Raw genomic sequence first — 22,739 nt, forward strand, 5'->3', positions numbered from 1 at the left:
TTTTAGCTCTTTTTTTTTTTTTTTCCAGTTATCGGCATGATGGTTCTGAGACTCTTACAGACGAAGTCCTTTTTGCAGCCACAGATGGCATCCACTTCTTAGAGTTCACTCTGCAGGTCAAGGTCAGTGTGTTGCAAACTTCTGAGAGCATTTGTCTATGTAAAATACTGCAAAGTTTACCTTCTGAAAATCTTTAGACCTTAGAAGCTGAGAGATAATGGGTTTGTTAGGCTTCCTTTTTCACATCATCTTTCAGTTTCAGGGTACTATGCCAAATGTAAAAGCCAATTTTTCTCAGACTGTTTGAAGGGCATTTGTGTTTGCTTTAACTTGAGCTCTTCTGCCTGGAATTATTCTCTCTGTAATTAAACATAGGAGGGAGTTTTCATTCTCCAACTATAAATGTCACTGCCAAAATTGTGCAGTGAATTTAAAGATAAACAGTGGATTTTCATCTTTCTCACTGAGAAACTGAAGACAGTAGCAAGTGTACCATTTCCTCCACACAGTCTTCTCAGTTTGGTTTACTTTTTTTCTTGGTTTTTAACAGTGGCCCTAATTCAATTGTTTCAATGCAGTTCACAGAGTGAACTGTGTATTCTGACCCTAACACTTTGTTGCTGGTTTGAACCGGAAAGCTAAACGTTTAAAACAGCAGGTTTTCATTGGAATGACAATAAAAGTCGTGTTAAAAGATGTTAAATTCTCTTTCTGATTAGGTGTTGCCCGTGAATGATGAGCCACCTGTTATGCAAACAGGGCTTATCAATGTGGTGCGTTGCCCGGAGGGTGAAGAAGTGGTCCTCTCCTCAGAGTACATATATGCCACAGATGCAGACAGTGATGACATGAAGCTGGTGTTCGTGCTGGTTCGCCAGCCCTCCCAGGGGGTGCTGAGAAAAGCTGGAATTGTTGTGGAGCGTTTCTCCCAGGCTGATGTCATCTCTGGCTTGGTCACCTATAAGCACACTGGTAAGGGAGACTGGGAGGTGGTCAGACAGTTTTGGTGGAAAATCTTCACCTAAACCCACAAAATCTTTGCAGCAGGAGCTGCTGAAAAACCCACGTGTTGTGATTGGAGAGAAAACTAAGCTGGTTTTGAAACAGGTCTGATGGTGTAAAACTACCAACTGCTTCAATGTCATTTCCAAATTCCTTTTTGAACTGAAAATTAAAGTACATCAAACACATGAAATCATCATAATCCTGGAAAATATCTTTCACTGTTGCAGATACAATATGATTTTTTTCCCCGGGAAAATTATTGATAAAACAGGAACTAAATTGAGTGTTTTTATTTGTTTCATGACATTAAAGAAATCTTAGACTTTTTTCCATAATCGTGCATAGCTCAAGTAATGTAATGTTTGATATGAGGATGCAGAATTTTAATAGAAAACTGCTGACAACCTGAGATGCTAACTGCTCGCCTTGCCAGTCTGCAGAGGTACTCGTTTTTGGAGAGATTACAGTCCATCTTTGCTTCAAGATAAAGAATTGTTCCAGATTCTTCAAGGAAATGGCGATTCTAAAAATACACCATGTTGTGGCTTTATTTTCAAAATCCCCAAATACATTTTGTAAAATTACTCATAGAAATCAATGGCTGGTTAAGTCTCTTTCCTGCTTAATTTAGTTCTTTCATTAGCACGAAAGGGATTCTCTTTTCTTCATTCCTGATGACAGCTTTAATCTTTTTTTTTTTTTTTTCCTCCAAAGGCTCTGGTTTTCTGTGTAATTAGTCTTTAATTTTGTGCTAGTGTGGGGAATATATGTGATATTTTCAGGCTTGGCACTGTCTAAAATGAACAGCTGGTATTTGAGAAGAGAATGAAGTACTTGATTATGGCTACTCATAACAAACTTTTCTTCAATATCCTTTAGATGCTGGGAATGCTGTTTTAAAGGCCATGCTTCGCACAGGCAACAAGGGGCAGAATCTGACTTGCACAAGCACAATTGCCTGTATTTCATGTTCCCTAATTTCTACATGGTAAATGCACTGCCAGTACTTACTGTAAGTGGGGCAGGGAGTCACTGCCCTTTGTAGTCAACGTATCAGCCTGAGAACTGGGCTCACCATTGGATACTTCTCATAAGGGCTGTCAGCTTTTACCATAGTTTTTTTTTTTGAAGTCATTTTGGTCTCTCTTCTGCCTGCAGACTCTCCTAGCAGGATACAAGGTTCTTCTTCATGAAGTTTCAGTTCCCTACAGTTAAGACGTTTATTTTCAAATGCAACATTTTTTTTTGTTGTTGTTGTTTTGTTTTTTTGTTTTATTCTTCCAGGTGGGGAGATTGGCTTGAATCTTTCCTTTGAGATCTTAACTTTTGTTGTTTCTGATGATGAAGCCGGCCCAGATGTGAAAGACTGCTGTTATGACAGACCTCTTCCTCCTCCAGTTCCTCTTCACCGTCCACTCCCAGTGTATAACCTTAACATCACTGTACTTCCAGTGGACAACCAACCTCCATCTATTGCAACTGGTGAAAGTTTCCTCTCACTACAGCATATTATTATAACTGTACTATGCAGTATTGATAGAGTCAGCTGAGATCAGTATGTAAAAGTTTTGAATCAAAATTTCCACATTTTTTTTTTTCTTTTGCTAATGCAGTGTAACCACCAAATTCAATTGCAAGTACAAATGTCAGTAATGGCTTGTGGCTCTTCAGCTGCATGATTAAACCACGTGGCTGGAGATTAGAGTGCTTGAATCTGCTCCTATCCATCTATATACCTGTATTGTTGCACACATAAGCTGTGTCTGAGTAAAACTGAGCAACATCTCATCCTTGAACTTAGATTCAGGCAATTGTTAGGCTTATACAGTGCCAAAATACAACTCTACATCAATCTTTGCATGTTAAGAACACAACGAAGTATTAGTTTGAATAAATATTTAAATATCAAGGGAGGAAATATTTTATTTCCTATGTTCTGTTGATGAATAAAGACAATCCTAGACTATGTCTGTAACTGACCAAATTAATAATGAAACTACATTTTCACCAGTACTTTTCATAATCAAAAACACTCAGATGAAAAAGAAATAGTAGTGGCAATGTACATTTAGCCTAACAACAGGACAGAAAGTTAGATTTCCATTTAATCACAAGGTTTGGACGAGATATACTTGTTAAAGGTGTGTTCTCTGTACGTTTGTCATTTTCAATGTCATTTGTTTGTAGGCATCATGTATATGTTCTGTATTCCAGAGAATATTTAAACATATGTATGAGTAGTTCTGTAATTTACAGGCTATCACCTAAGCAATGTTCTGGAAATGAAGTATTGTCCCAGCAGGGAAATTAAGCAGTGGTGCGTGAGAAATTGTTCATTATATGCAATTCGTAACAGCTATCATGTAATTAATGCTCTGACAAACAGAGGTAACAACTGATTTTGAACATCATGTAAACCGTACTTAATAACTTACCAGTAAAATCAATTTGCAATACCCTTCCCCTTTGCTTTGTGATGGGGAAAGTCAACAGTGTAAGCAAAAATCTCAAAAGCAGACCAAATTCAGTAACAGATAATGTATTATCTTTTCCTCCTTATTTATTATTTCTGTTCTCATTAACACATTCAACAGTAAGTGAGCTAAACATGCAGTAATGCTTCTCATGTATTTTTGTGCAGGTGCAAGGTTTGCTGTGGAGGAGGGCTCCTCAACAGCCCTTACCTCTAACCATTTGTTTGCCACCGACCCTGACACCACTGCAGATGACTTAGAGTTTGTCTTGGTTTCTCCTCCTCAGTTTGGTTATATTGAAAATATACTGCCTTCTCCTGGGTTTGAAAAGAGTAACATTGGTATAAGTATAGGTAAGTGTATGCAATGTATAGTAATGAAGCAGAGGAAACACAGAGTGCTCATAGAGGGCAATACAATGGGCTGTGGAAAGGTAGATGCAGGTGTGAGCATTAATATGGTCTTATTGATGAAAGCAGCTGCTGGCAAATTAAGAGCAGTGGGACTGTGCAGGAGAACTTCAAAGAGAGTCTGCAGTTCTGCAAATGTGAAGAAGAGGTACTTGGAGTAAACAAGGCAATTCTTCTTTTATGCATCCCAGCTGCAATCTATTAGAGGTAGCAATATGAAACATTAATCTGCTTTCTCTGCCTACCCCTTTACTCTCTCAAGCAAGCTTCTTCCAGCCTCTCTTCACTTCTGTCAATAAAGTGCTGTAGTTGAGAATTTGAAAATTCCTGATCCTGTGTTTATCTCCAAGGCAAAGTTTCAGAAGTGATTTGGTCACTGAAGGACATCATTTCAGAATTGTTTACGCTGTGTCAGACCAGTGGGCAGGAAAACAATAATGCTAACTCAACATTTCTAAAATTTCTAGCTTCGTTTCAGTTGAAGCACCTGAAAGCCCTGAGTATAAACTATGTACAAGCCAGGCACATGCGAGTGGAGCCAAGAGCAGACCACTTTGTACTTTATGCCACCGATGGCCTGCGTCGTTCAGCAGAGATTCCATTTTTTGTGCTGATCAACCCAACCAATGATGAAGTCCCAGAATTCATAGCAAGAAACATTACTGTAAGGAAAAAAGTAAAATGCCTGCCATAGAATTACTTTATACCAGAAAATACTTTCTAATTTAAATCAAAACATTTTTTGAACACGTTTCTCTAGATCTTTCCTTTCCTTTGCATGATTCAGCTTGTTTTAGGAAACTGCTCTGTTAAATCCCATTAAATCTGTATGACAGAGCTTTGGTGAGATTGGAGCTGTGCACAATTCTGTTTGGTAACCTGCAGTAAAGTAAGCGAGGACTTAAAGAAATACGTTGTCTAGAATGCAGAAGGATCTTTATACTTCTGTTTTCACTAGTGTCTTTCATAATTTTTGCAGAGTAATTTTTGTACCTGGTGTAGTCTATCCCCTCTCTGTAAATTGTGGTTTTAATATGAGTAATAACTGTGTGACAAGCAAGCTACTGAGGAAGGGATAGACGAAACAGACTCCTAAAAAAAAAATGCCTACTTAGGAAACCATGCTAAAATATTTTAAGTTCTTTTTATGTAAAAGAGTATGACTTTTGTTCTTTTATGTTCAGGTTCAAGAAGGTATGGTGAAAGAGCTGGATCTCTCTGTTATCAATGCTGTTGATCTGGATGTGCCTCAAGACCATTTGGTATTTGATGTTGTGCAGCAGCCTTCACATGGATTCCTCATTAATGGAGTTCATGGCAATGATATTCTACAGTACAAAGAGTTAATTCACCACCACAGCAGTGGGTTGCTTGTTCATGACTTTTCTATGGAGCTACTGAAGAATGGTAGGTGCAGTGCTCTTCTGACGCTGGTCTTTCATTCCTTTAGTAATTTGTAACAGATAAGGAGGCACAGTAAGAAATCTGCATCTGTTTATTCATTTGCCTTAGGGGTACTTTCAAGAGAAAGTTTAAGAATAGAAATAAACCTATCTAATGCTAATGCTGTCTAATGATTTGAGGAGCTGTCAATAAATTCACCCTGAGAGGCCTACATGTCAGAAAGGGTAGTAGTATGTCTAGAGAGTCCATCTACCCTGAAAAAAACAAAGGGAGTATTAAAGCATATCACCAAGACATTTCAGAGTGTTTCACAACACCTAAAATAGAGACAAACTGATTTAAAAACATATTAGCTGATTGTGAGAAATCTTTGGGATAGATGTAGATATAGATAAAGCTGTAAATGAAAAGAGTATAAAACGGTTCAATAGCTTGCCATTATCAGTTATCCTACTTTGAAGTGGCAAACATCTTTCAAGAACATGTGATTAAATTTGTATTTAACATTTAAGACTATGGTAGATTCTTCCATACTGAGGCCACTGTGTGGAAACTGTATCTATCAGTATCAAGAGGGACATAAACTTAATTCAGCCTCACAAAACGTAGTTCAGTCCGCAAATCCTGAGGAAAAGACTTTTTTCCACCCATCAAGAAATATCCCTCAAAAATGTGTAAGCAACAAAAATTACTAAGACTTCTCAAGTTTTATTTTCTACTCTCTTCCAATTACTGGGCTTTTTCATCATTTCCATAGTGGAGAACCAGTCATGTTCAGGTCAGCCATAGCCACAAGTACAGCTTTCTTTTCCAAGATTTTGAAGCTTCCTGAAGATTATGTGGGGTACAAAGAAGTGTTAACTGATGATCCCATCCTTTCTATGTTTCCTGTTAAAATGAGTTGGAGTGAGGGGAGCAGACAATAGGGACCATTTTATGAAGGAGACTGCTCCTTCAGATTGATAGGCTTAGTGTCTTTGAGTCACTAGTATACTGTTAGATTAATGAACAGAAGCAGCCCACCAAGCACATCTTTTGGTGTTGAACAATATTTACTGTGGCCAGGGAGTGTATAGAGGGGAGATGCAAGAAGAGTGATGGAAGCAGAGCAAAACAGAACAAAATATTTTGCAGGAGACAAATTTATTTGTTTTTTCTCTCTCTCTCTCTCTCTCTCTCCCTTTCTCTTTCCTAATTTTTTTTCCCGATGTATAGGTATGAAACTGATGTACATGCATGACGATTCAGAAAACCTCAATGACAGCTTTAAAATCCAGCTATCAGATGGGAAACATAAAGTCCTCAGAACCATTTCAGTAAAGGTCATCCCAGTTAATGATGAGAAACCAGTGCTGAGCAAGTAAGCCACGTGTTCCTGTTTCTGACAGGAAAAAATTCAGACAAAATGATCCAAAAATGATCAAAACAGCTAATCAGTGACTGATAGGGATAGGACACCATAATTAGTCACAGCCTAATGCCAACACAGATGTTTCCATGTGGGCCATTCACTATTAGTCTGTTTTGTAAAAGCATTTTTAGAGAAAGAAGGACACACTGAATGTTGCTATGTATTGAGAAAATAGGGTTGGTGTTTGCATTTAGAGATAAAATATTTAAAAAGATGGACAACAAATTTATTTTATCTTTCAAAACCAACTTAAAAATTGGACCAGTACTTACACATGTCCACCAAGTTATCCATCCCAGATGCTTTGCTTTCCTCTTCCCTAGGGAAACTGCCTGTATAAAACACCCCTCTGGAAGCAGCTCTGGATTTTGGCATGAGAGAGACTACGAAGTTGGTATCTTCATGCCTCACTGGGGAAAGTCTTTCAGTTTGATGATTATCTTATTTTCTCCTAAAAATACTCTATATCTCAGCCATAATTCAACTTTTGAAGAGGTATACATCAATTTCCTTTACTGTCTAAAACTAGAATTCATAAATGAATTAGATCTGGTCAGAAATCTCCTGGCAGACAATTTTCAGATAAACAGCTGGCTGTGAGTGAGTTGAACCTCCTGGACATTACAGCAGGGAACTTGTCCCTTGGGATCCTCATTTTTCAGCCGCAGAGTATTGTTAGGGACTCCATCCCCCTGGCTGCTTTCCAGCCTTAGGAAGGCAGATGGAGAGCTGGGGGCCTGAAAGCTTTGGGGATATGGCTCCAAAGCCTACATTTTGGAAATGACTCACAGGCTGTCAAGCAGGCTGCCATTAAAATAGGAATTCTGATCCCTCAGGATGTTTAGCTACAGAATATCCTAGTTTTGGCTTATCTTCAAACCAGACCTACATTTGCTATTCTAGAGAATTCTGAATGTTTTGTTTACAATGTAGATCTTCCTACAGTAACAAATGTTGGTTTTCTAGTGAGGATTATCAAGGGGCACATAGTGATAACAAAGGGGAAAATCAATTTTGAATTAGAATAAAGGATATAGTTTATGTAGTCATATCAGATTCTGATAATCTGATAATTAAGTGCCACTGCTAGTTTGTTCTTTGCTTGTTAAAGGTTAGTATATTGTTTTTCATTGTTTTTCTCTGAAGAAATGTGATGGAGAGCAGGAAGCTGAGTTTTTATTTTTGCTCAGCTGAATCCAGAAACCATTGCTTCTTTGGCTGGGAATGCTAATTTGCCACTTCTGTTGTGAACAGTAACATATACTGAGCCATTTCCTTGCCAAACAGTTTTTTCATTGTATGCTCTTAGTGCTTCTTACCTGTTAGACTTCCACTGTGATGGCTGTTAGCTGTTACTCTTCCACTGTGATGTGGTGTAATGCCAGCAGTTAGGTAGTAGTACCCTAACTTGTCCAACTTGACAAAAATGTAGTTTAACCATCATATGCAGCTGTCCATCTTTGCTGTGGGGTAGGAGCTCCCTTTTGCTATCACTGCAGTGTGTTACAGGTGAACATATGACTGACAGTACTTTGATCTAATTGTACCTTTTTGCCCTAAGGAGTTTCAGTTCTCATCTTCATTAGCTGTGGTCCACACGCTGAAGAATGGCTGGCAAATTGTCCCTATCTACAGGACTGCCAAAAACTCAATCTGTCACTACTTGGATTGCATCCTTTAGCAAGGAGTGCCCTTGGGGAATGTAAGGCCCTCATGCATTCCACTTGAAAGTTTAATCTCAAGATCAGATATGTGGGTGCTATAAAGACTTAACTGACTAACTGCTATGCAGAAAAATGTGTTGGGATTAGAATGCATTTGGAGAATGTAGCTAAATTTATCTTCTGTCATTGTTTGTTTGAGTTTTTACTCCCTAGCTTACACAGTCTCTGGGTCAAATACCTGGTCTTCTAGTTTGCAAAGCCCCCGTGTGATTATCAGTGACATGAGTAAAACTTTGGAGTTGCCTGACCTATCATTAATATGGCTTGATGTGCCTTGTTATATGATCCCATTCTGGTTGATTCTCATTTTGCCAGACATGAAATCTCTATGCTTCATACTCAGTTTGAATATAGCAACTTTATGAAAAATGCTCAATTTTTTCCAAGGACAGTAATTATATTTTCAGATATCAATACATAATTTTTAGACCTTATTTGGAAATCTTAGTTGTTACTCTGTCTTGAAGCAAGCTCTTCATATTTGGCAAATGAAATGGCTGATCCAGGGAGAACACCTTTGGCAATTGTTGTGAAAATCCACCAGTATTTGGCCTGTGAAATAATATGGCTTGCACATGTTCAGTTGAGTCTGGTAGAGCTTATCTGCCAAAATACATAAGGAATCTGTCCTTTTCGAACCTGCTCTGTGCCCTCTGTACAGATTACCTTGAGTAGGTCCCATCCCTGGGGTGTCTGAATATGCTGAATTCCCTTCAAGCTCTATGAAATTTTTCTGTAGTCTTATAATGTGATTTGGATGCTACATTACAAAAATATAAGGTAGATAACAGCAAAAATAGTAAAGCAGTATATGCAAAGGCAAAATGAAGGATGGTTACTGGCTGAAAACTGAAACAGAAGAGACACAGTCAATTTTGCTGAAGCAATCATCTGGATTTATTTCAAACCATGTGGGATTTTCCCCAAAGCTCTCTCAAATTTTGCTTTGGCTAATGATGACTATTTCTTCTGGATCAAGAACACAGAAAAATTCTGCAATGAGGAGCATAGAAAAGTCACTTAGGACTTTGTCGGGCAGAGTCTATTAAAGATAAAAAGCATTCAACTGAAAGAGAATCTTTTATTTAAGTAACAATGGAGCTAATATTCTATGGTCTGTAGTGGCAGTAGCATGTTAAGACAGGCTCTCTGCTTATGTTGCCTTCACTGTGAGAGGGTAAATGGAATAGCACCTGAGGGAAAAGACAGATGTGGTGAATTCCATAATGTTGTAGGTAGCTGCTTTGTTGTTTTTCACCACTACTAGAAGTAGCTGTTCTGTCCTGTTTGGTTCTCTTCTCTATTGAACTGAAGTAGGGGCCCTCATTCCATTCTTTCTTCAGTTATTTCTGTCAGCATGTGGGTAATCCATATTCCCAGGAGAGAAATTATATGTTGCAAAACTTGTATTTCTTTTGTTATGCCATATATAAATTCTGATTTTTTGCAGGAAGGATAATATAGAGGTGCGTATGGGTGAAACTCGAATTATTTCTGGTGCTGTTCTGTCAGCTGAAGATAAAGATACTCCTAGAGAGAGAATTTTCTACTTATTTGAAAGACTTCCAGAAAATGGCCAGCTTCAAATCAAGGTTAGTCTTTGTACTTCAGCATAAAGTAGGCATGCAAGCAACTCTGTCTTGTTACCACATAGTGAAGTTGTCTTCCCTTTCTCCAAATCTCTTTCATGTTTTAAAGTAGACTGTTATGGCTAGTTCAACAGTAAAAGGAGTTTTTAAACTAAACAATGCTTTCTCAGAGAATTTGACACTTAAGGCCAATATCCTCAAGAAGAGCAGAGGGAAGATGAAAAGCATAGCAGAACATCTGAGGTGACAATGAAGAGAGATGCTGTAAGTCAGCTTAGAGTGATAGAAAGCAAATGACAAGGCAGGAGGCAAAAATTCCTAGGTCAGTAAAGGTGACAAGACAGTACTTCAGAGTTCAGAAAAAATGCAGGAGATATGGCTGAAAGAGGAAGAAATAATGATTTTGAACGAAAATATAGGCAGAAAGAAGGAAAAAAGAAATAATATAGAAAATACATAGCAAGCATAGATCGACCTAACATAAGCCACTGTAACAAAAAGAAAAAAAAAAAACTCCTTTTAAACGTGTGCATATAATAGAAAATAACTGATTTTCAAGATCTGTGAATGTAATGTATTTTAATTGTGGATCTCTGCAAGAATCTGTAGACCCCATGAAAATTTTGACTTATAAGAGACTCATACACTAGGACAAAAGTGCTGATGGTTTGAATACAGAAGGTACCTGTCAACCAATTCCCATCTATTTCCCAAGCAGCGGATTCCCACCTGGCCAACTCCCCACTATTTTTTGAGATATGGTTTGGGAGATAAATAGCTTTGTCTAATTAAGAAATAGAAAACATAAGCTGGGTCAGCAAACTAATTTTCATCTTATTGATGTCTGTGTGTAGAAATGTACTTACCTGAGTAAAAGTGACTGAATTCCATTTACCTGCATTTACTCATGATAGCTATATTTTCTCCAGCGTTCTTACGGATCCTTGGGAACAACTGCAGCTATATACCGCCCTTCAAAACACAAAATATTCTATGTGCAAAGACTCTAAAGCTTAGGAAGACAGCCAGGAAGCTGTCACTATCAGCTGTCATAGCTGCTAATAACCAGAATTAACTATGGAGGATGCATAGGAGACCGCATCTGTTTACTGAAGGATATTCAATCTTTCTAGGTAGGCAGAGACTGGGTGACTCTCCAAACCGGAATGAAGTGCACTCAGGAAGAACTGGATATGAACCTTGTAAGATACGTCCACACAGGAGCTATAGGGTCCAAGAACCAAGACTTGTTCACATTTTATCTGTGGGATGGGTACAACAGATCCCCAGCTGTAGACTTCTACATAAATATCAAGAACATGGAAAAGGGTAAAGATCTGCCTGATCTTGTTTCACAGTGCCTGTTTCTGAAAAAATGTCCTGATACATGTCCTGATACATCCCCAAGCACTATGCAGGCCCGTGGCAAATCTCCCTGCAGACCCCAAAGTCTGTCTGCTCAGATTTCCCTGCTGCCCAGAGCCCTGATGTTCCTGCTGCTGCAGAAGTGATTTTGAGATCTGAAAAGGCACTGCCCAGAGCAGTGGCGCATTGCACCTTTCAGGAATCCCAGCTGCTGTTCAAACAGAGTAGAAAATATTCTTCTGAAACTAGCTTTTGTGAGTAAACTACAGTGCAGAAGGATGGTAAGAGTGTAATAAGGTAAGAAAAACACTGTTCAAAACTGTCCCTGCCTTCCAGGATTATGCTATGGTCTTACAGTCACCAGTCATGGGATAACTCTTAGAGCACTAAATTAAGTGAGTTTGGAACTGAGATTGGAACAGATGTCCAGGGATGTTGTGCTACTTCCACTCTTGCCAGTTTTCAGGCCCCAGTGGAATTAAGCCCTGTGCAGCCTGGAAATTACTGGTGGTATGGCTGACTCTACTCTGAGCAGAAGATAGATAGTTTAGAGATATCCTGAAGTCCCTCCCACTGTGAAATTCCCTAAAATCCTATGATTCTATCATTTTTCTACTGGAGAGGGACTGTGTATAGCTAAATGATAGGTAAGAGATCAGCTTTCACTTCAATACCACTATTTTAGTGTTGTTTTGTTTATCCTGCAGGAGACATTGCTGTTTTCATAAAGCCTCTCAAAGTACCAAAAGGGGATCGAGGCTACATTACGACTGATGTCCTCCTTTCACTGGATGGTACTGACAAGCCTGAAGAGCTTCTCTATGTGATAACTTCCCCTCCTCAGTATGGACAAATAGAGTATGTTAGCTATCCTGACGTCCCCATAGCGAGCTTCAGTCAAATGGATGTTGCAAGTCAGATAGTCTGCTATGTTCACAGCACCAAGGCACATTCAAGGCAAGATGCATTCAGGTAAGACATTAAAACTCTCCACATACCCTTCTCCTATGTGTTCTTGGGTATCTACTGATAAAATATGTATAAATAGGAAGAGGAAGCTCTGAGAGAATTCTCAACGTTCATGTGACAAAGATATTTTCACTGCAATGCACGTAGTTGTGACTGCCTCAGTAATAAATACATTTTTTAATTGATACTGAAATAGTAACTAGAGCCACATTTATTAAATTATACTGGCTTAAGTATTACTCTAACACCCAAACATACACAGATGTTAACATTTAAGTAGGGGAGATGGACTTAGAATATCCTCTGTAGAATTTCTCTTTGACTTCTTGATATGCCTGCCTTTTCCATCCAGCTATTAGCCAACTGCTTGCCTGTCTTTTCATGTATGTCTATTGTGTTGTGGGCTTTTTAAATGCATAAGTGGTTCTTCAATATACCAAAAACGAGTCTATTTATCTGTTCTGACATAACAGTAGTTCAGAAATTCATACAGACAGCCAGGTTTTTTTGAGCAAAGCTGACTACATATAGGCCACATTCAGCTGTCTAGTGATATGTAAGTTTACTTTCATCTGATTCTGAACTTTTCTCTTAGATTAGCTTAAACTGAGCTCCATCTCAACGTGAATGTTTTCTTATTTTATTAAATAAACCTCCATTAGCTAGAGAATGGAATAATGCAGTGAGTTATTTCTAGGTAATGATTGTAGAGGTGTCTTTAGAAAAGAGCAAATTCAGGAAAAAAAAAAAATAGCTCGGAAGTAAATATGTTTTTTTTTTGAAGGAAGAATGCTAACTCCTTCTAACATTGGGAATTTTGTCCAAAAAGAGCCCTTGACAAGAAAAGAACTTCCTGTAAAATTCAAGATTTCCATGTGAAAAGTTGTTTTTCATTTGTGATTATGAAAAATGAAATGTTTAGCTCCTAGCAGTTGCAACTCAGAGCTATTCACACACTTCTAAGAGTGTGAAAAGATTCCTGACTTGAAATGCATTTTCCATGATGCATGTTGAAGCTGCAAGGATGTATTTCATCAACTGTTTTAGGAGTGTTTTTCCATGCAAGCCAGGAAAGTGGGGCATGAAAATATCAAATAAACCTGTTTATTCTGGGACTCTCCTCAGTTGAAAAACTTAAAACTATCCCTTCTACTAAATTCAATGTGATGGAAATTCTGATTTTGAATTTACTCTAGTTCTGAGATTTGTCTGATCCACTTATAATAGAAAAATGGGAAGGAATATTCTTTGGCTACATGGAAACTTAGCAATACAGTTGGGAAACACTGTGACCAAAACTAGAATTACCTTAGACAAGGAAAGCACTAGGATAGGTAGTGCATAAGTGGCTTAAATCTGTAAGACTTTTGAACCAGGCTAATGAAAATAGACCAATAATTCTACAAAAACTATGCTTACAGATAAGGCCAATGTCCTTTGTTTAGGCCAACAGCTTAAAACAAAATTAGAAAGTCAGCCTTAATAAAAGTAAGATTGTGATTCTTTAATAAATATTTTCAATAAATATTTTAATCACAATACTTGATGTTCCTTGATGTTAACATTTGGTCAATAATTTGGTTTTATATACACATAAATATTGTGGCACAATACTATTATTATTTAAACAAGGAATGGTTATGTTAATTATATGGGTAATTATGGGGAATGGGTGGGTAGGAGGCTGGGAAATGATCTGATCAGATTTTTACCTTCCACTGAAGTACTTTCTTTGGTCATAAATTTGTGTGCATTGTTTGGTGCTGCTGGCCTGGAAGAAAGATTTGGCAGTGCTTGTTTGGACAGATGACTTCAAGTGATTAGCAACTTGACATCAGATGCTGGCAGCAGGATGCTAAAAGTACATGCTAATGTCCTCCATTTTGACACGCTGGCTCAATTTTGTAATGAGCTGGCACTATTTATGATTCCATTTTTATCTTTTAAATGCCATGACAGATGGTAGGTTCTACAGCCAACTCTATTGCCATCGAACTGCAGAAAGCATGAAATATTGGTAATGGTGAAATCAAACCACGCAACATGTCCTCCAAACTGTGCCTGAGAGTTGTCCCCTAAATTTCATCAGAGTGAGGAGAATATTGGCTGTTCTCCACTCCCAAGGGGAAAATGAAGCAGCCATAAACGAGAAATAAACAAAGGCCCCAAACCCCCAAGGTGCAGGAGAAAAAGGGCTTCTTGGGCACAGACAGCTTGATTTCACTTCACCTGTGAAATCAAATGGCATACAACATTTGCATTGTAATGTTCAGCCTGATGTACATAATCAAAAGGTTTTCTCCTGCCTGGCATTCTGTAGAAGATTATGGATGAATCTTCATTTTCACAAACTGAATTATCCTAAGTCTTTCACTTACGTATGATTTGAGATATCATCCAAAACGATTTTACAGCTGTCAAAGGAGCTGGAGGAAACTCACTTCAGCTGCAATCTCTTAGATTTTTTGAGATGCAGATAAGGTCTTGACAGAACGTGTTTGGCTTTTTTTTTTTTTCTTTTTCTTTTTTCCCTTAGCATACTATTTATCATCACTATTCTAGTTCTGTGTTTGATTTTAGCTAGATTACTAATAGCACAATGCTTTTAGCACTGGCACAATAGCATTAGGTCAGTGCAGACAGATGTCTTTAGGTTCCCAGCTGGGAATACCATCCTCAGTAAACATATTTCTAACTGTTATATTGTCCCTGTTATGCCCATGCTCATTCCCATCTGCTTCATGGCGTATTGCCTGCTTACAAGTTGATCAAGCCCTAATCATCCAGCATTGGTGAAGGTAGTGAGGAGTTTTAGATGGACAGCCTATGTGATGCATGCAGTAAGCTGCTCCCTGACCTACTGAAGGTGACATATTCAAACCATGCAAGAGCAGACCAGTTTCTGGCCCTATATTTCTTTTAATACTTCTCCAGTGTCCATAGGCAAGAGAGTAAGAGGAGAGAAATAATCTAAATGTCAACCTATCCTCATTTCACTGCAATATGAAAGTGTGATAGATGGAGAGCAGCTAAGTAGGTTGGCCCACATCTATTCTGAGACATGCAGTGGTACTGTCCCAATCAAGATCAACAGTGTAAGTGTGGATATATGTGCCTTCAAAAGACTGTGCACTGGTGAATAGGAAAAATGAAAGGATGAAAAATATGAACATTTTCTTTGCAAAGCAAAGAAAAACTGGCTCAGACAGAACAAATATGGCTGAAAACCACTCTCCAATAAGCTTTTCTATGCACTATGCACAACCACAGAAAGCTTGGTACAAAGGAAAATGAGCCTTATGTACTATGTTGTGATGTGACATAAGAGATCGTGAAATGTTTCCAAGGCAATTTTTATTTTCATATACCCTCAGTGGATGTGCAGTGTTATTTCCTTCAGAAAAAAATACTGAAGTAGTGATCTTGGCAGTGATTAGATGGCAACTTAGATTGGTTTTCTCTTTATCCACAACAAAATTTGATAAATGTCTGCAGAGCACGCTGTCAGTTGTATGGCAAAAACCCATATCCAGCTGGTAGATTTCCAACATATTTTCTCTCCAGACGTGGATAGTTTTATTTTTTTCTACTTTAGGCAAGGAAAAGTACCAGTAAAGTCTAATCATGTATTTTGTTTATCTGGAGCTATTACTGCTTGGGAGAGAATTATAAGAAATTATGCCGCTGTTAATACAAATTGCCAGCATGGGATAATAACTGCAGATCTGACTGTGTGGTATGGACAGCTACATTTTAAAAATTAATCTAGCTACTTGTACAGTTCTGCCCAATATATTCCACACAATCTTACTATTTCAGTGAAATTTCACTTAAGTTTTGTAAAGAAATGTTAGTTCTTCTGAATATGCAGAAATTTATAAGTATAATTAGTGCTTAAACTACTATGAGAAGCAAGATAAGAATGGATTTCTATTTTCTTTTCCAATTTTTCTTCTTTTTAAAGTAGTTTGGGATTACTGGGTATGACAAGCGTGCAGCAGTGAATAGAACAAACCCATTGTCCAGGTAGATCATGTACTTTACACATCTCTTTCTGTGAGCTGTAGATAAAGCTAGCACTTTCACTGAAGATACGTAAGGATATGTATAAAATGTGCATCTATGTCCTCAGCCAGCCCATAATTTCAGATCTGCTCCGTTTGTATCTGAAATAGAAGATTAGAGGACTTTGAAGACTGATGGTGTATCCTCAAAGCCATTCCTCTGGCATCACACCAGATTCCTGCAGATGCAGTGTAATTATTTCTGTATACCTGCCCATCTGTTCTCATGCTTCTAAGTTATACATCCATCCCATGGTCAGAGTTTGAGCTCAAATCAGCTCTAGTTCTCATGTTTTCAGTATCACCACAGGCAAGCCCTGTAATAAAGGTTTGCATTATCATTTTATTTCAGTACTTGGTGAATCAAGAACACATGCTGAAGACTACCTTGCCTCTCTTTGCCAGATTCATCATCAGCAATGGACTGAGGACTAAGCATGGAACATTCACGATCTCCCTGGAGGCAGTTGACCAAACTTTGCCTACACTATCTAGGAACATGGGGTTAAGATTAACGGAAGGCAATATGGTACTCCTTTCTCCTGATGTCCTGCAGCTTACAGACTCTGACACTGCCAAAGAAAACCTTACCTTCCTCTTGGCTCAGCTCCCCCAGTATGGTCATCTCTATTACCGAGGGGCTGTACTGCTACAATACAATTTCACCCAGTGTGATGTGGACAATATGGATATTGCATACAAGCACCGAGGTGGGGATTCCCAGATTGACAGATTTACATTTGTTGCAACAGATAGGACTAATCAAGGCTTCATCGTGAATGGGAGGGTGCAGATTGAGCCAGTGGCATTCATCATTCAGGCAAGTGTGACCACAGTCTTAATTAAAAGAGATATATAAATATGGTGGAAAATGCAATGCTGTTGACTAAGAATTGCTTTTTGCTGAAGTCTTGGAATTAATAATGATATTTTTAAGCTAGAAAGGTTTCTTTCTGTGTTCAGTGAATCAATAACCTGGAGAACTAAAGAATTACTACATTACATCGCTCAGAAAAAATACATAACTACGCTTATATAAATGCAAAGAAAGGGATTATATTTAAGAAAAGAAAGACATCCTGCTTAAATTTGCTATAATATTCTATATCAACATTCCAATACCAAAACTGAGTCCAACTATGGTAACAAATAAACTGATGGAGCTTAAATTTGTGATGAAGAAAATGGAGAAGGATTATGAGGAATGTGGGAGACAACAAGACAGAGATATATGGTATTTGTGTTTATCTCCCAAGTATGTTCTGTCTCTCATTGCATGAAACAATTGGCTGTCCAAACTGAGCCTGGAAACCTCTCATGGGAACTAATGCTTAACTGTATATCAGATTTCTACTGGAACAGACTGCTTGTCAAAGTGACTACTGCTCTCCTAAGTGGGCTATTGTGCTTTTAGCAGAAGTAGTACAGACAGAGAATGTTCTGATACTGTAAAATGAATATACATTTGTCTAATTTTGATTTAGGTAGATCATTTGGACAAAATGGCACCAAGAATCATTCATCTCCGTTGCTTATCTGATGTGGAAATGCTGAAGAATGGCAATTATGGGATCTACATTACTTCCAGGTCCCTGAAGGCAACTGACTCCAATACAGAGGATGACAAAATATTTTTTAAGATCTTACGAGGTCCTCGTTATGGTTACCTGGAAAATATAACAACAGGTACTGTATTCTATAATCTTTGTCCTTTGAGACATACCAGACCAGATTTCAAAACCATCGTGTTAATGCTTGCTTGATACAGGAAATCAAAATTTCTTGGCAAATGTTGGAGTAGTTTTGAATGCAACAGAAAAACTTTTGAACTAAGACTTGAGTCTCATGTTCATCATTAATACCTCCAGAGTTCCAGAAGACTGTTAGTAACTGCAAGTGGGAATCTACTTGTGGGAAAGGAAACCTGAAAGACTGTTGCAGGAAGTAGTAAAGCTAGAATAAAACAATTGTACTCTGAACTTTATGAAAAAGAAATAGGTGAACTAGGTCACTTGATAAACAGAGGAACTAATTGGCTGGGGCTTATAACGAACTGGGATGTTACTGTGTAGCCATATAAACAGATCATGGGAAGTTCAAAGTCTCTTAAAAGTGTTTTGCAAAACAAAAAGTTGAAAACAGATGATGCAAGTGAGCTAAGTGGTTCTTGCGTAATGGGCTTTTGACTTATCTTAATTTTTCTTTTCTTTCTCAGGTGGACTTATCCATGAAGGCTTTAGCCAAAAGGATTTAAATAGTAAAATTATATTTTATGTCATCAATCCACTGTGGGAAGTGCATTCAGACAACTTGGAGTTTCAAGTCACAGATACCAATGGAAATTCAGCAATTCCCCAAATGTAACTTTGATCTGCAGTTTTGACAACTGCAGTGTAGCAAATACATCACTGTTGAGGGTGGCTTGTGGCTTAGAGCAAATGAATCTATGCCTCCTTGAAGCTAAGTAGAAGTGAACCTAGATATAATTTTAAGAACTTAAACTACCATTTCTTTTTTTAAAGAATACAGAAGTCTATTCCCCTCAAGGTGGCAAAGTAAAAAAGGTTATTTTGACTAGAGCACATTTAGAGTCTCAGAGTCTCGTATAATGGAATTTACTGTAAGTGATTTAGACCCATAGCATTTGGAGATATAAGACAGTAGCTTAGGGACAGGTCTGCTGCTTCTTACAGCTGATTTTGCAGCTGTAAGTCACTCTTCTCCTGTGCTGACAGCAGGTTGATTCTCACAGGTCTGAGATCTTGATGGTGCAAGCATCATCATTATGCCAGCAGTAAAATCTAATAGAATCATATTTTTCAAAAGAGCTCTGAGGAAAGGTGGAGGGAGTATATTAATCTCTTTGTCATGTAATTCCAAAATTTCAACTAAGCATGCAATCAGAATTTTCTTCTGACACATGATAAGCTTAATGTACAAAAATTGCAGAGTACTTGATGCTAAAGACCAAAAATGGGATAAAGCTTTTCTGAGGAGACAATGTTTCTTTTATTTCTATATATAGGATTGAATTTTCAATCAATTTATTTAATCTGAAGTAGCTGGGAAAAAGAACCAATGTTATTTAAAAGGGAAGAAGCAGAAAGCTGGCTTCAAGCTCCAAGCTGCTCTGCAGAGCTCTTGCTTGAGTGACAGAGAGGATGCAGACAGAACAGCGGGAGACAGTGTTTCCGCAGTTACACAGTGTGCCAAGAGATGTCCCTGTATACAAACACATCTGAACAAAACTAACCAGAGCATTCTCTGGCTGCCCTGTGCTTGCTTACAGAAGCACTGATATTAAATGCATTACTAACATGCAGCCCTATTCGTGGGAAATTATGGGTTCTTGAATAGAAGTAGTAGCACTTATTGTACACACACACACACACACACACACACATATATATATATTCTTTTTTTAGGAAGAGAGAAAAAATCCACTATTCCTGTGGGAAATAGGATTTTCAGAGAACTGGAACTTATATGTGAAGTGTGCTGGATCTCAGAACAAAGAGAAATTTGGCTTTTAAGGGCATAAATTTTGATTATTCTGAACTTCTAATGATATTATTATAATGGAAAGCCACCTTTTATCTTAATGCTGCAGGACTGCTTTCAGCTCATACATGCTCTTTAGAAAAAAAGCAAATCAGCCTCTGTATAAGCTGTTTACCCTTTGAAGTTCAGAGGATATGGGAGGACAGGAAGAAATCTCTAGTGGTGCTAGAGCTGTTCAACCCAGAAAGGTCTAGGCTATTACTGTTCTACCTTATGGCTTTCCTGGTCTGCAATGAATGAAAAAGAGTTGACTTGGACTGTATATAAAACACATAATGTCATTAATCTACATAAGTAACAAAGCCTTTTTTTATTATTATTAAAACTTACAAAAGAGGGCAACAAAACCGTAACACTAGTGAGATATTTGACCTTGTTTTCCTGAAACTAGTGAACATGTTAACTTATTAAATAATTTGATAAACTATCAGCAGCACAAGTTCAGTAGTTAAATGAGAAAAATTACATCTGCTTAATAATGAAAACTACATATCTTCAAAGACACACACAGCTTGGTATGTTGAAATACTATTGGTAATCATTGTGTTTTACTTGCCAAGTGTCACAAGTGCATATAGATGTGTAATACATGTTGGTTTTGATCTGACTGTGGTGGGTGCAAAAGGCAGTCAGCACTGCAACTGCACCCTCAACTCCAGTGCATTTTGTTGTCGCCTACACAGTCAATGCTTGAGCTACGAGCAAAAATATTGCTAAAAATCACATAACAATATTAAAAGTTCACAATCATGTGGGGCTGCATTATTATCTGTCCAGGGCCACATGCAGCCCACAGGTTGGACATGTATGGTTAGACATGTGTTTTAGAAAAGTTCAGGTTGATTTGCAAGTACAAGGGTTCATTTTCCTTCCTTCCGCTTTTCAAAAGTTGATCTCTTTATTGGTTCAGCGTATGGTTCTCTGAGGTTCAGTCATATTCTCTATAGGCCATTCTAAATTTGTTATGAGAAATTTTTACTCTATGGCTGAAGACAAAAGCATAGGCATTATTAAAGGAAGGGTTAGGGGCAAGCATATGCAAAGACAGTAAGTGCTGGGGTGCGCCTATTCAGTAGAGGAGGCAAGTTAGAGATGAAGAAAGGAGGGAGGAAATGAGGATATTGCTGAGAAAATACTGAGGAGAGACAATAAAAACAACTTACACAGGTGAAGAGAACCTGCCTTGGCCTGTTCAATGCTACAGACAAACTCCACTCTTTTCGAACTTGCTACAGAACCTCTTTCATTCTGAATCAATGTTCAGTCTTTGCTTGGAGTATGTAAGGGCTCAAGTGGGGGATTTATTTACTGCTTCTCACTTTCTAATCTGCCAAGTCACGCACAAATACATTGACCAGGAAGCAAAGACTTAATATGTGTATTGGTTAGTCCAACAGTCAAGAGGCCACCTTACAGACCCTTCAGGCAGCAGGGCTGGGGCAGCAGGGCTGATGGCTTTGTTCTACATGGGCTTTGTTTTCTGTGCTTGCAGGCTGGAACTACGCTGGTCTCGCATTGAAATGCAGCAGACTGAATATGAAGTGTGTGAGAACATGGGGATGGTGTCTCTGAAAATCACCAGGGCAGGGCACTCTACTGACTCTGCCTTTATTGTGGTGAAGGTAAAGATGAAACAACAAGTTTTTAACTGAAAATTGAATAACAGGCAGTGGAGCCCATTAGTTTCTTCTTCGGAGCTGATATTTCATTAGTTAGTAAAAAAGCCATGCAATTCAATCCAGACTCACTGGGACTTTACCCAGCCCTGTACACACAGCTGAAAACTTTCTGCCAGAATAGTTTTGAGAAGAAATGCCGGTAAGCCCAAACTGGAATGTTTTGGAGTGGTGTTGTAGTTTTGATGAGCTTCTGTGACAGAGCAAGTGGTCTCATGGTGTGGCCAGGCTGGGTATATCCGTGACCTGATGCTCTGGGCAATCCCTGACTGGGGGACCTGGGATCTCTTCCTCTTCCCAGGCTAAGGAGCCCAGCAGCTATTACAGCTTCAACGTCACAGTAAACCAGTCTCCATCTCCTCATAACTCTCTGCCCAACGAACTCCCATACCTTCAGTAACAGGCTGTGTTGCATGTCAGAAGAAATAAATTGAAAGCTGTATATTTTTATTTTTGTAAAATAGGTTTTGTGCAATTTGACATCACAAGCTCCCCTTTTATTTTTCCTCCTAGTACGGAAGTCCCAAGATTTTCTAGCAGACCTTGCTAGCAAAATACTAACAAGTTCCTTTACAGTTACATTGTAACCCTAATTGGAAATACAGTTCTGTCTTTTCTCCCTCAGAAGTCTGTGAGAGTTATGCTATGACTTCAGCAGGGGCCATTCTGCCTTATTCTTCGCAGACTCCAGCAAATTCAGGGGCACTGGTGTCCCTGTGCATGGATACATTCTCATGTATCCCAAAGAGTCTGTTGGTCTGGCAGGCAGGCAGATCTCTGTGCAAATTCTTCTTCCAAGGCCTCTCAAAGGGCAGAATGGGCAAACACATCCTGGCTGATGCTGCCCTTCCAGGAAGCCATTATGTGTCCTTCCCAAAATTGGGTTCCCAGGATTAGTGATCAGCAGCATGATCTGATGCTGTCCAGCTGCAATCTGATGCAAGATTTTGAGATGAGTGAATGGTTTTTGTTTTTGTTTTTTAATGGCAAGTTTTAAACCGTAAGTGAGGATAAAATGACAGTTGCATATCACAAGGTTATCCTGTAAGCTTTCATCTTGTTTTTCAGCCTAAGCACAGGTACAGCT

The 22,739-nt window shown here is 38.5% G+C and overlaps 1 protein-coding gene across 1 annotated transcript in view; it reads left to right on the plus strand.

The window, feature by feature from the left end:
- Positions 1-29: 29 nt before the first annotated feature.
- LOC122158600 (FRAS1-related extracellular matrix protein 1-like) overlaps positions 30-22,739 on the plus strand; it is a gene marked incomplete at its 5' end in the record, with an annotated part of 39,040 nt that continues 16,330 nt past the window's right edge. The window contains 14 exons of the mRNA XM_042815353.1: positions 30-122; positions 720-972; positions 2,290-2,487; positions 3,647-3,832; positions 4,357-4,553; positions 5,074-5,296; positions 6,509-6,653; positions 9,879-10,020; positions 11,151-11,346; positions 12,090-12,354; positions 16,821-17,235; positions 17,900-18,101; positions 18,631-18,775; positions 21,469-21,598. Coding sequence (XP_042671287.1) covers positions 30-122; positions 720-972; positions 2,290-2,487; positions 3,647-3,832; positions 4,357-4,553; positions 5,074-5,296; positions 6,509-6,653; positions 9,879-10,020; positions 11,151-11,346; positions 12,090-12,354; positions 16,821-17,235; positions 17,900-18,101; positions 18,631-18,775; positions 21,469-21,598 — 2,790 coding nt within the window. The remainder of the gene's footprint in view (positions 123-719; positions 973-2,289; positions 2,488-3,646; positions 3,833-4,356; positions 4,554-5,073; positions 5,297-6,508; positions 6,654-9,878; positions 10,021-11,150; positions 11,347-12,089; positions 12,355-16,820; positions 17,236-17,899; positions 18,102-18,630; positions 18,776-21,468; positions 21,599-22,739) is intronic.

Source organism: Centrocercus urophasianus, unplaced genomic scaffold (assembly GCF_019232065.1).
Source record: "Centrocercus urophasianus isolate 14NV4802_14NV808 unplaced genomic scaffold, USGS_Curo_1.0 seq_1498, whole genome shotgun sequence".
Classification (NCBI taxonomy): Eukaryota; Metazoa; Chordata; class Aves; order Galliformes; family Phasianidae; genus Centrocercus; species Centrocercus urophasianus.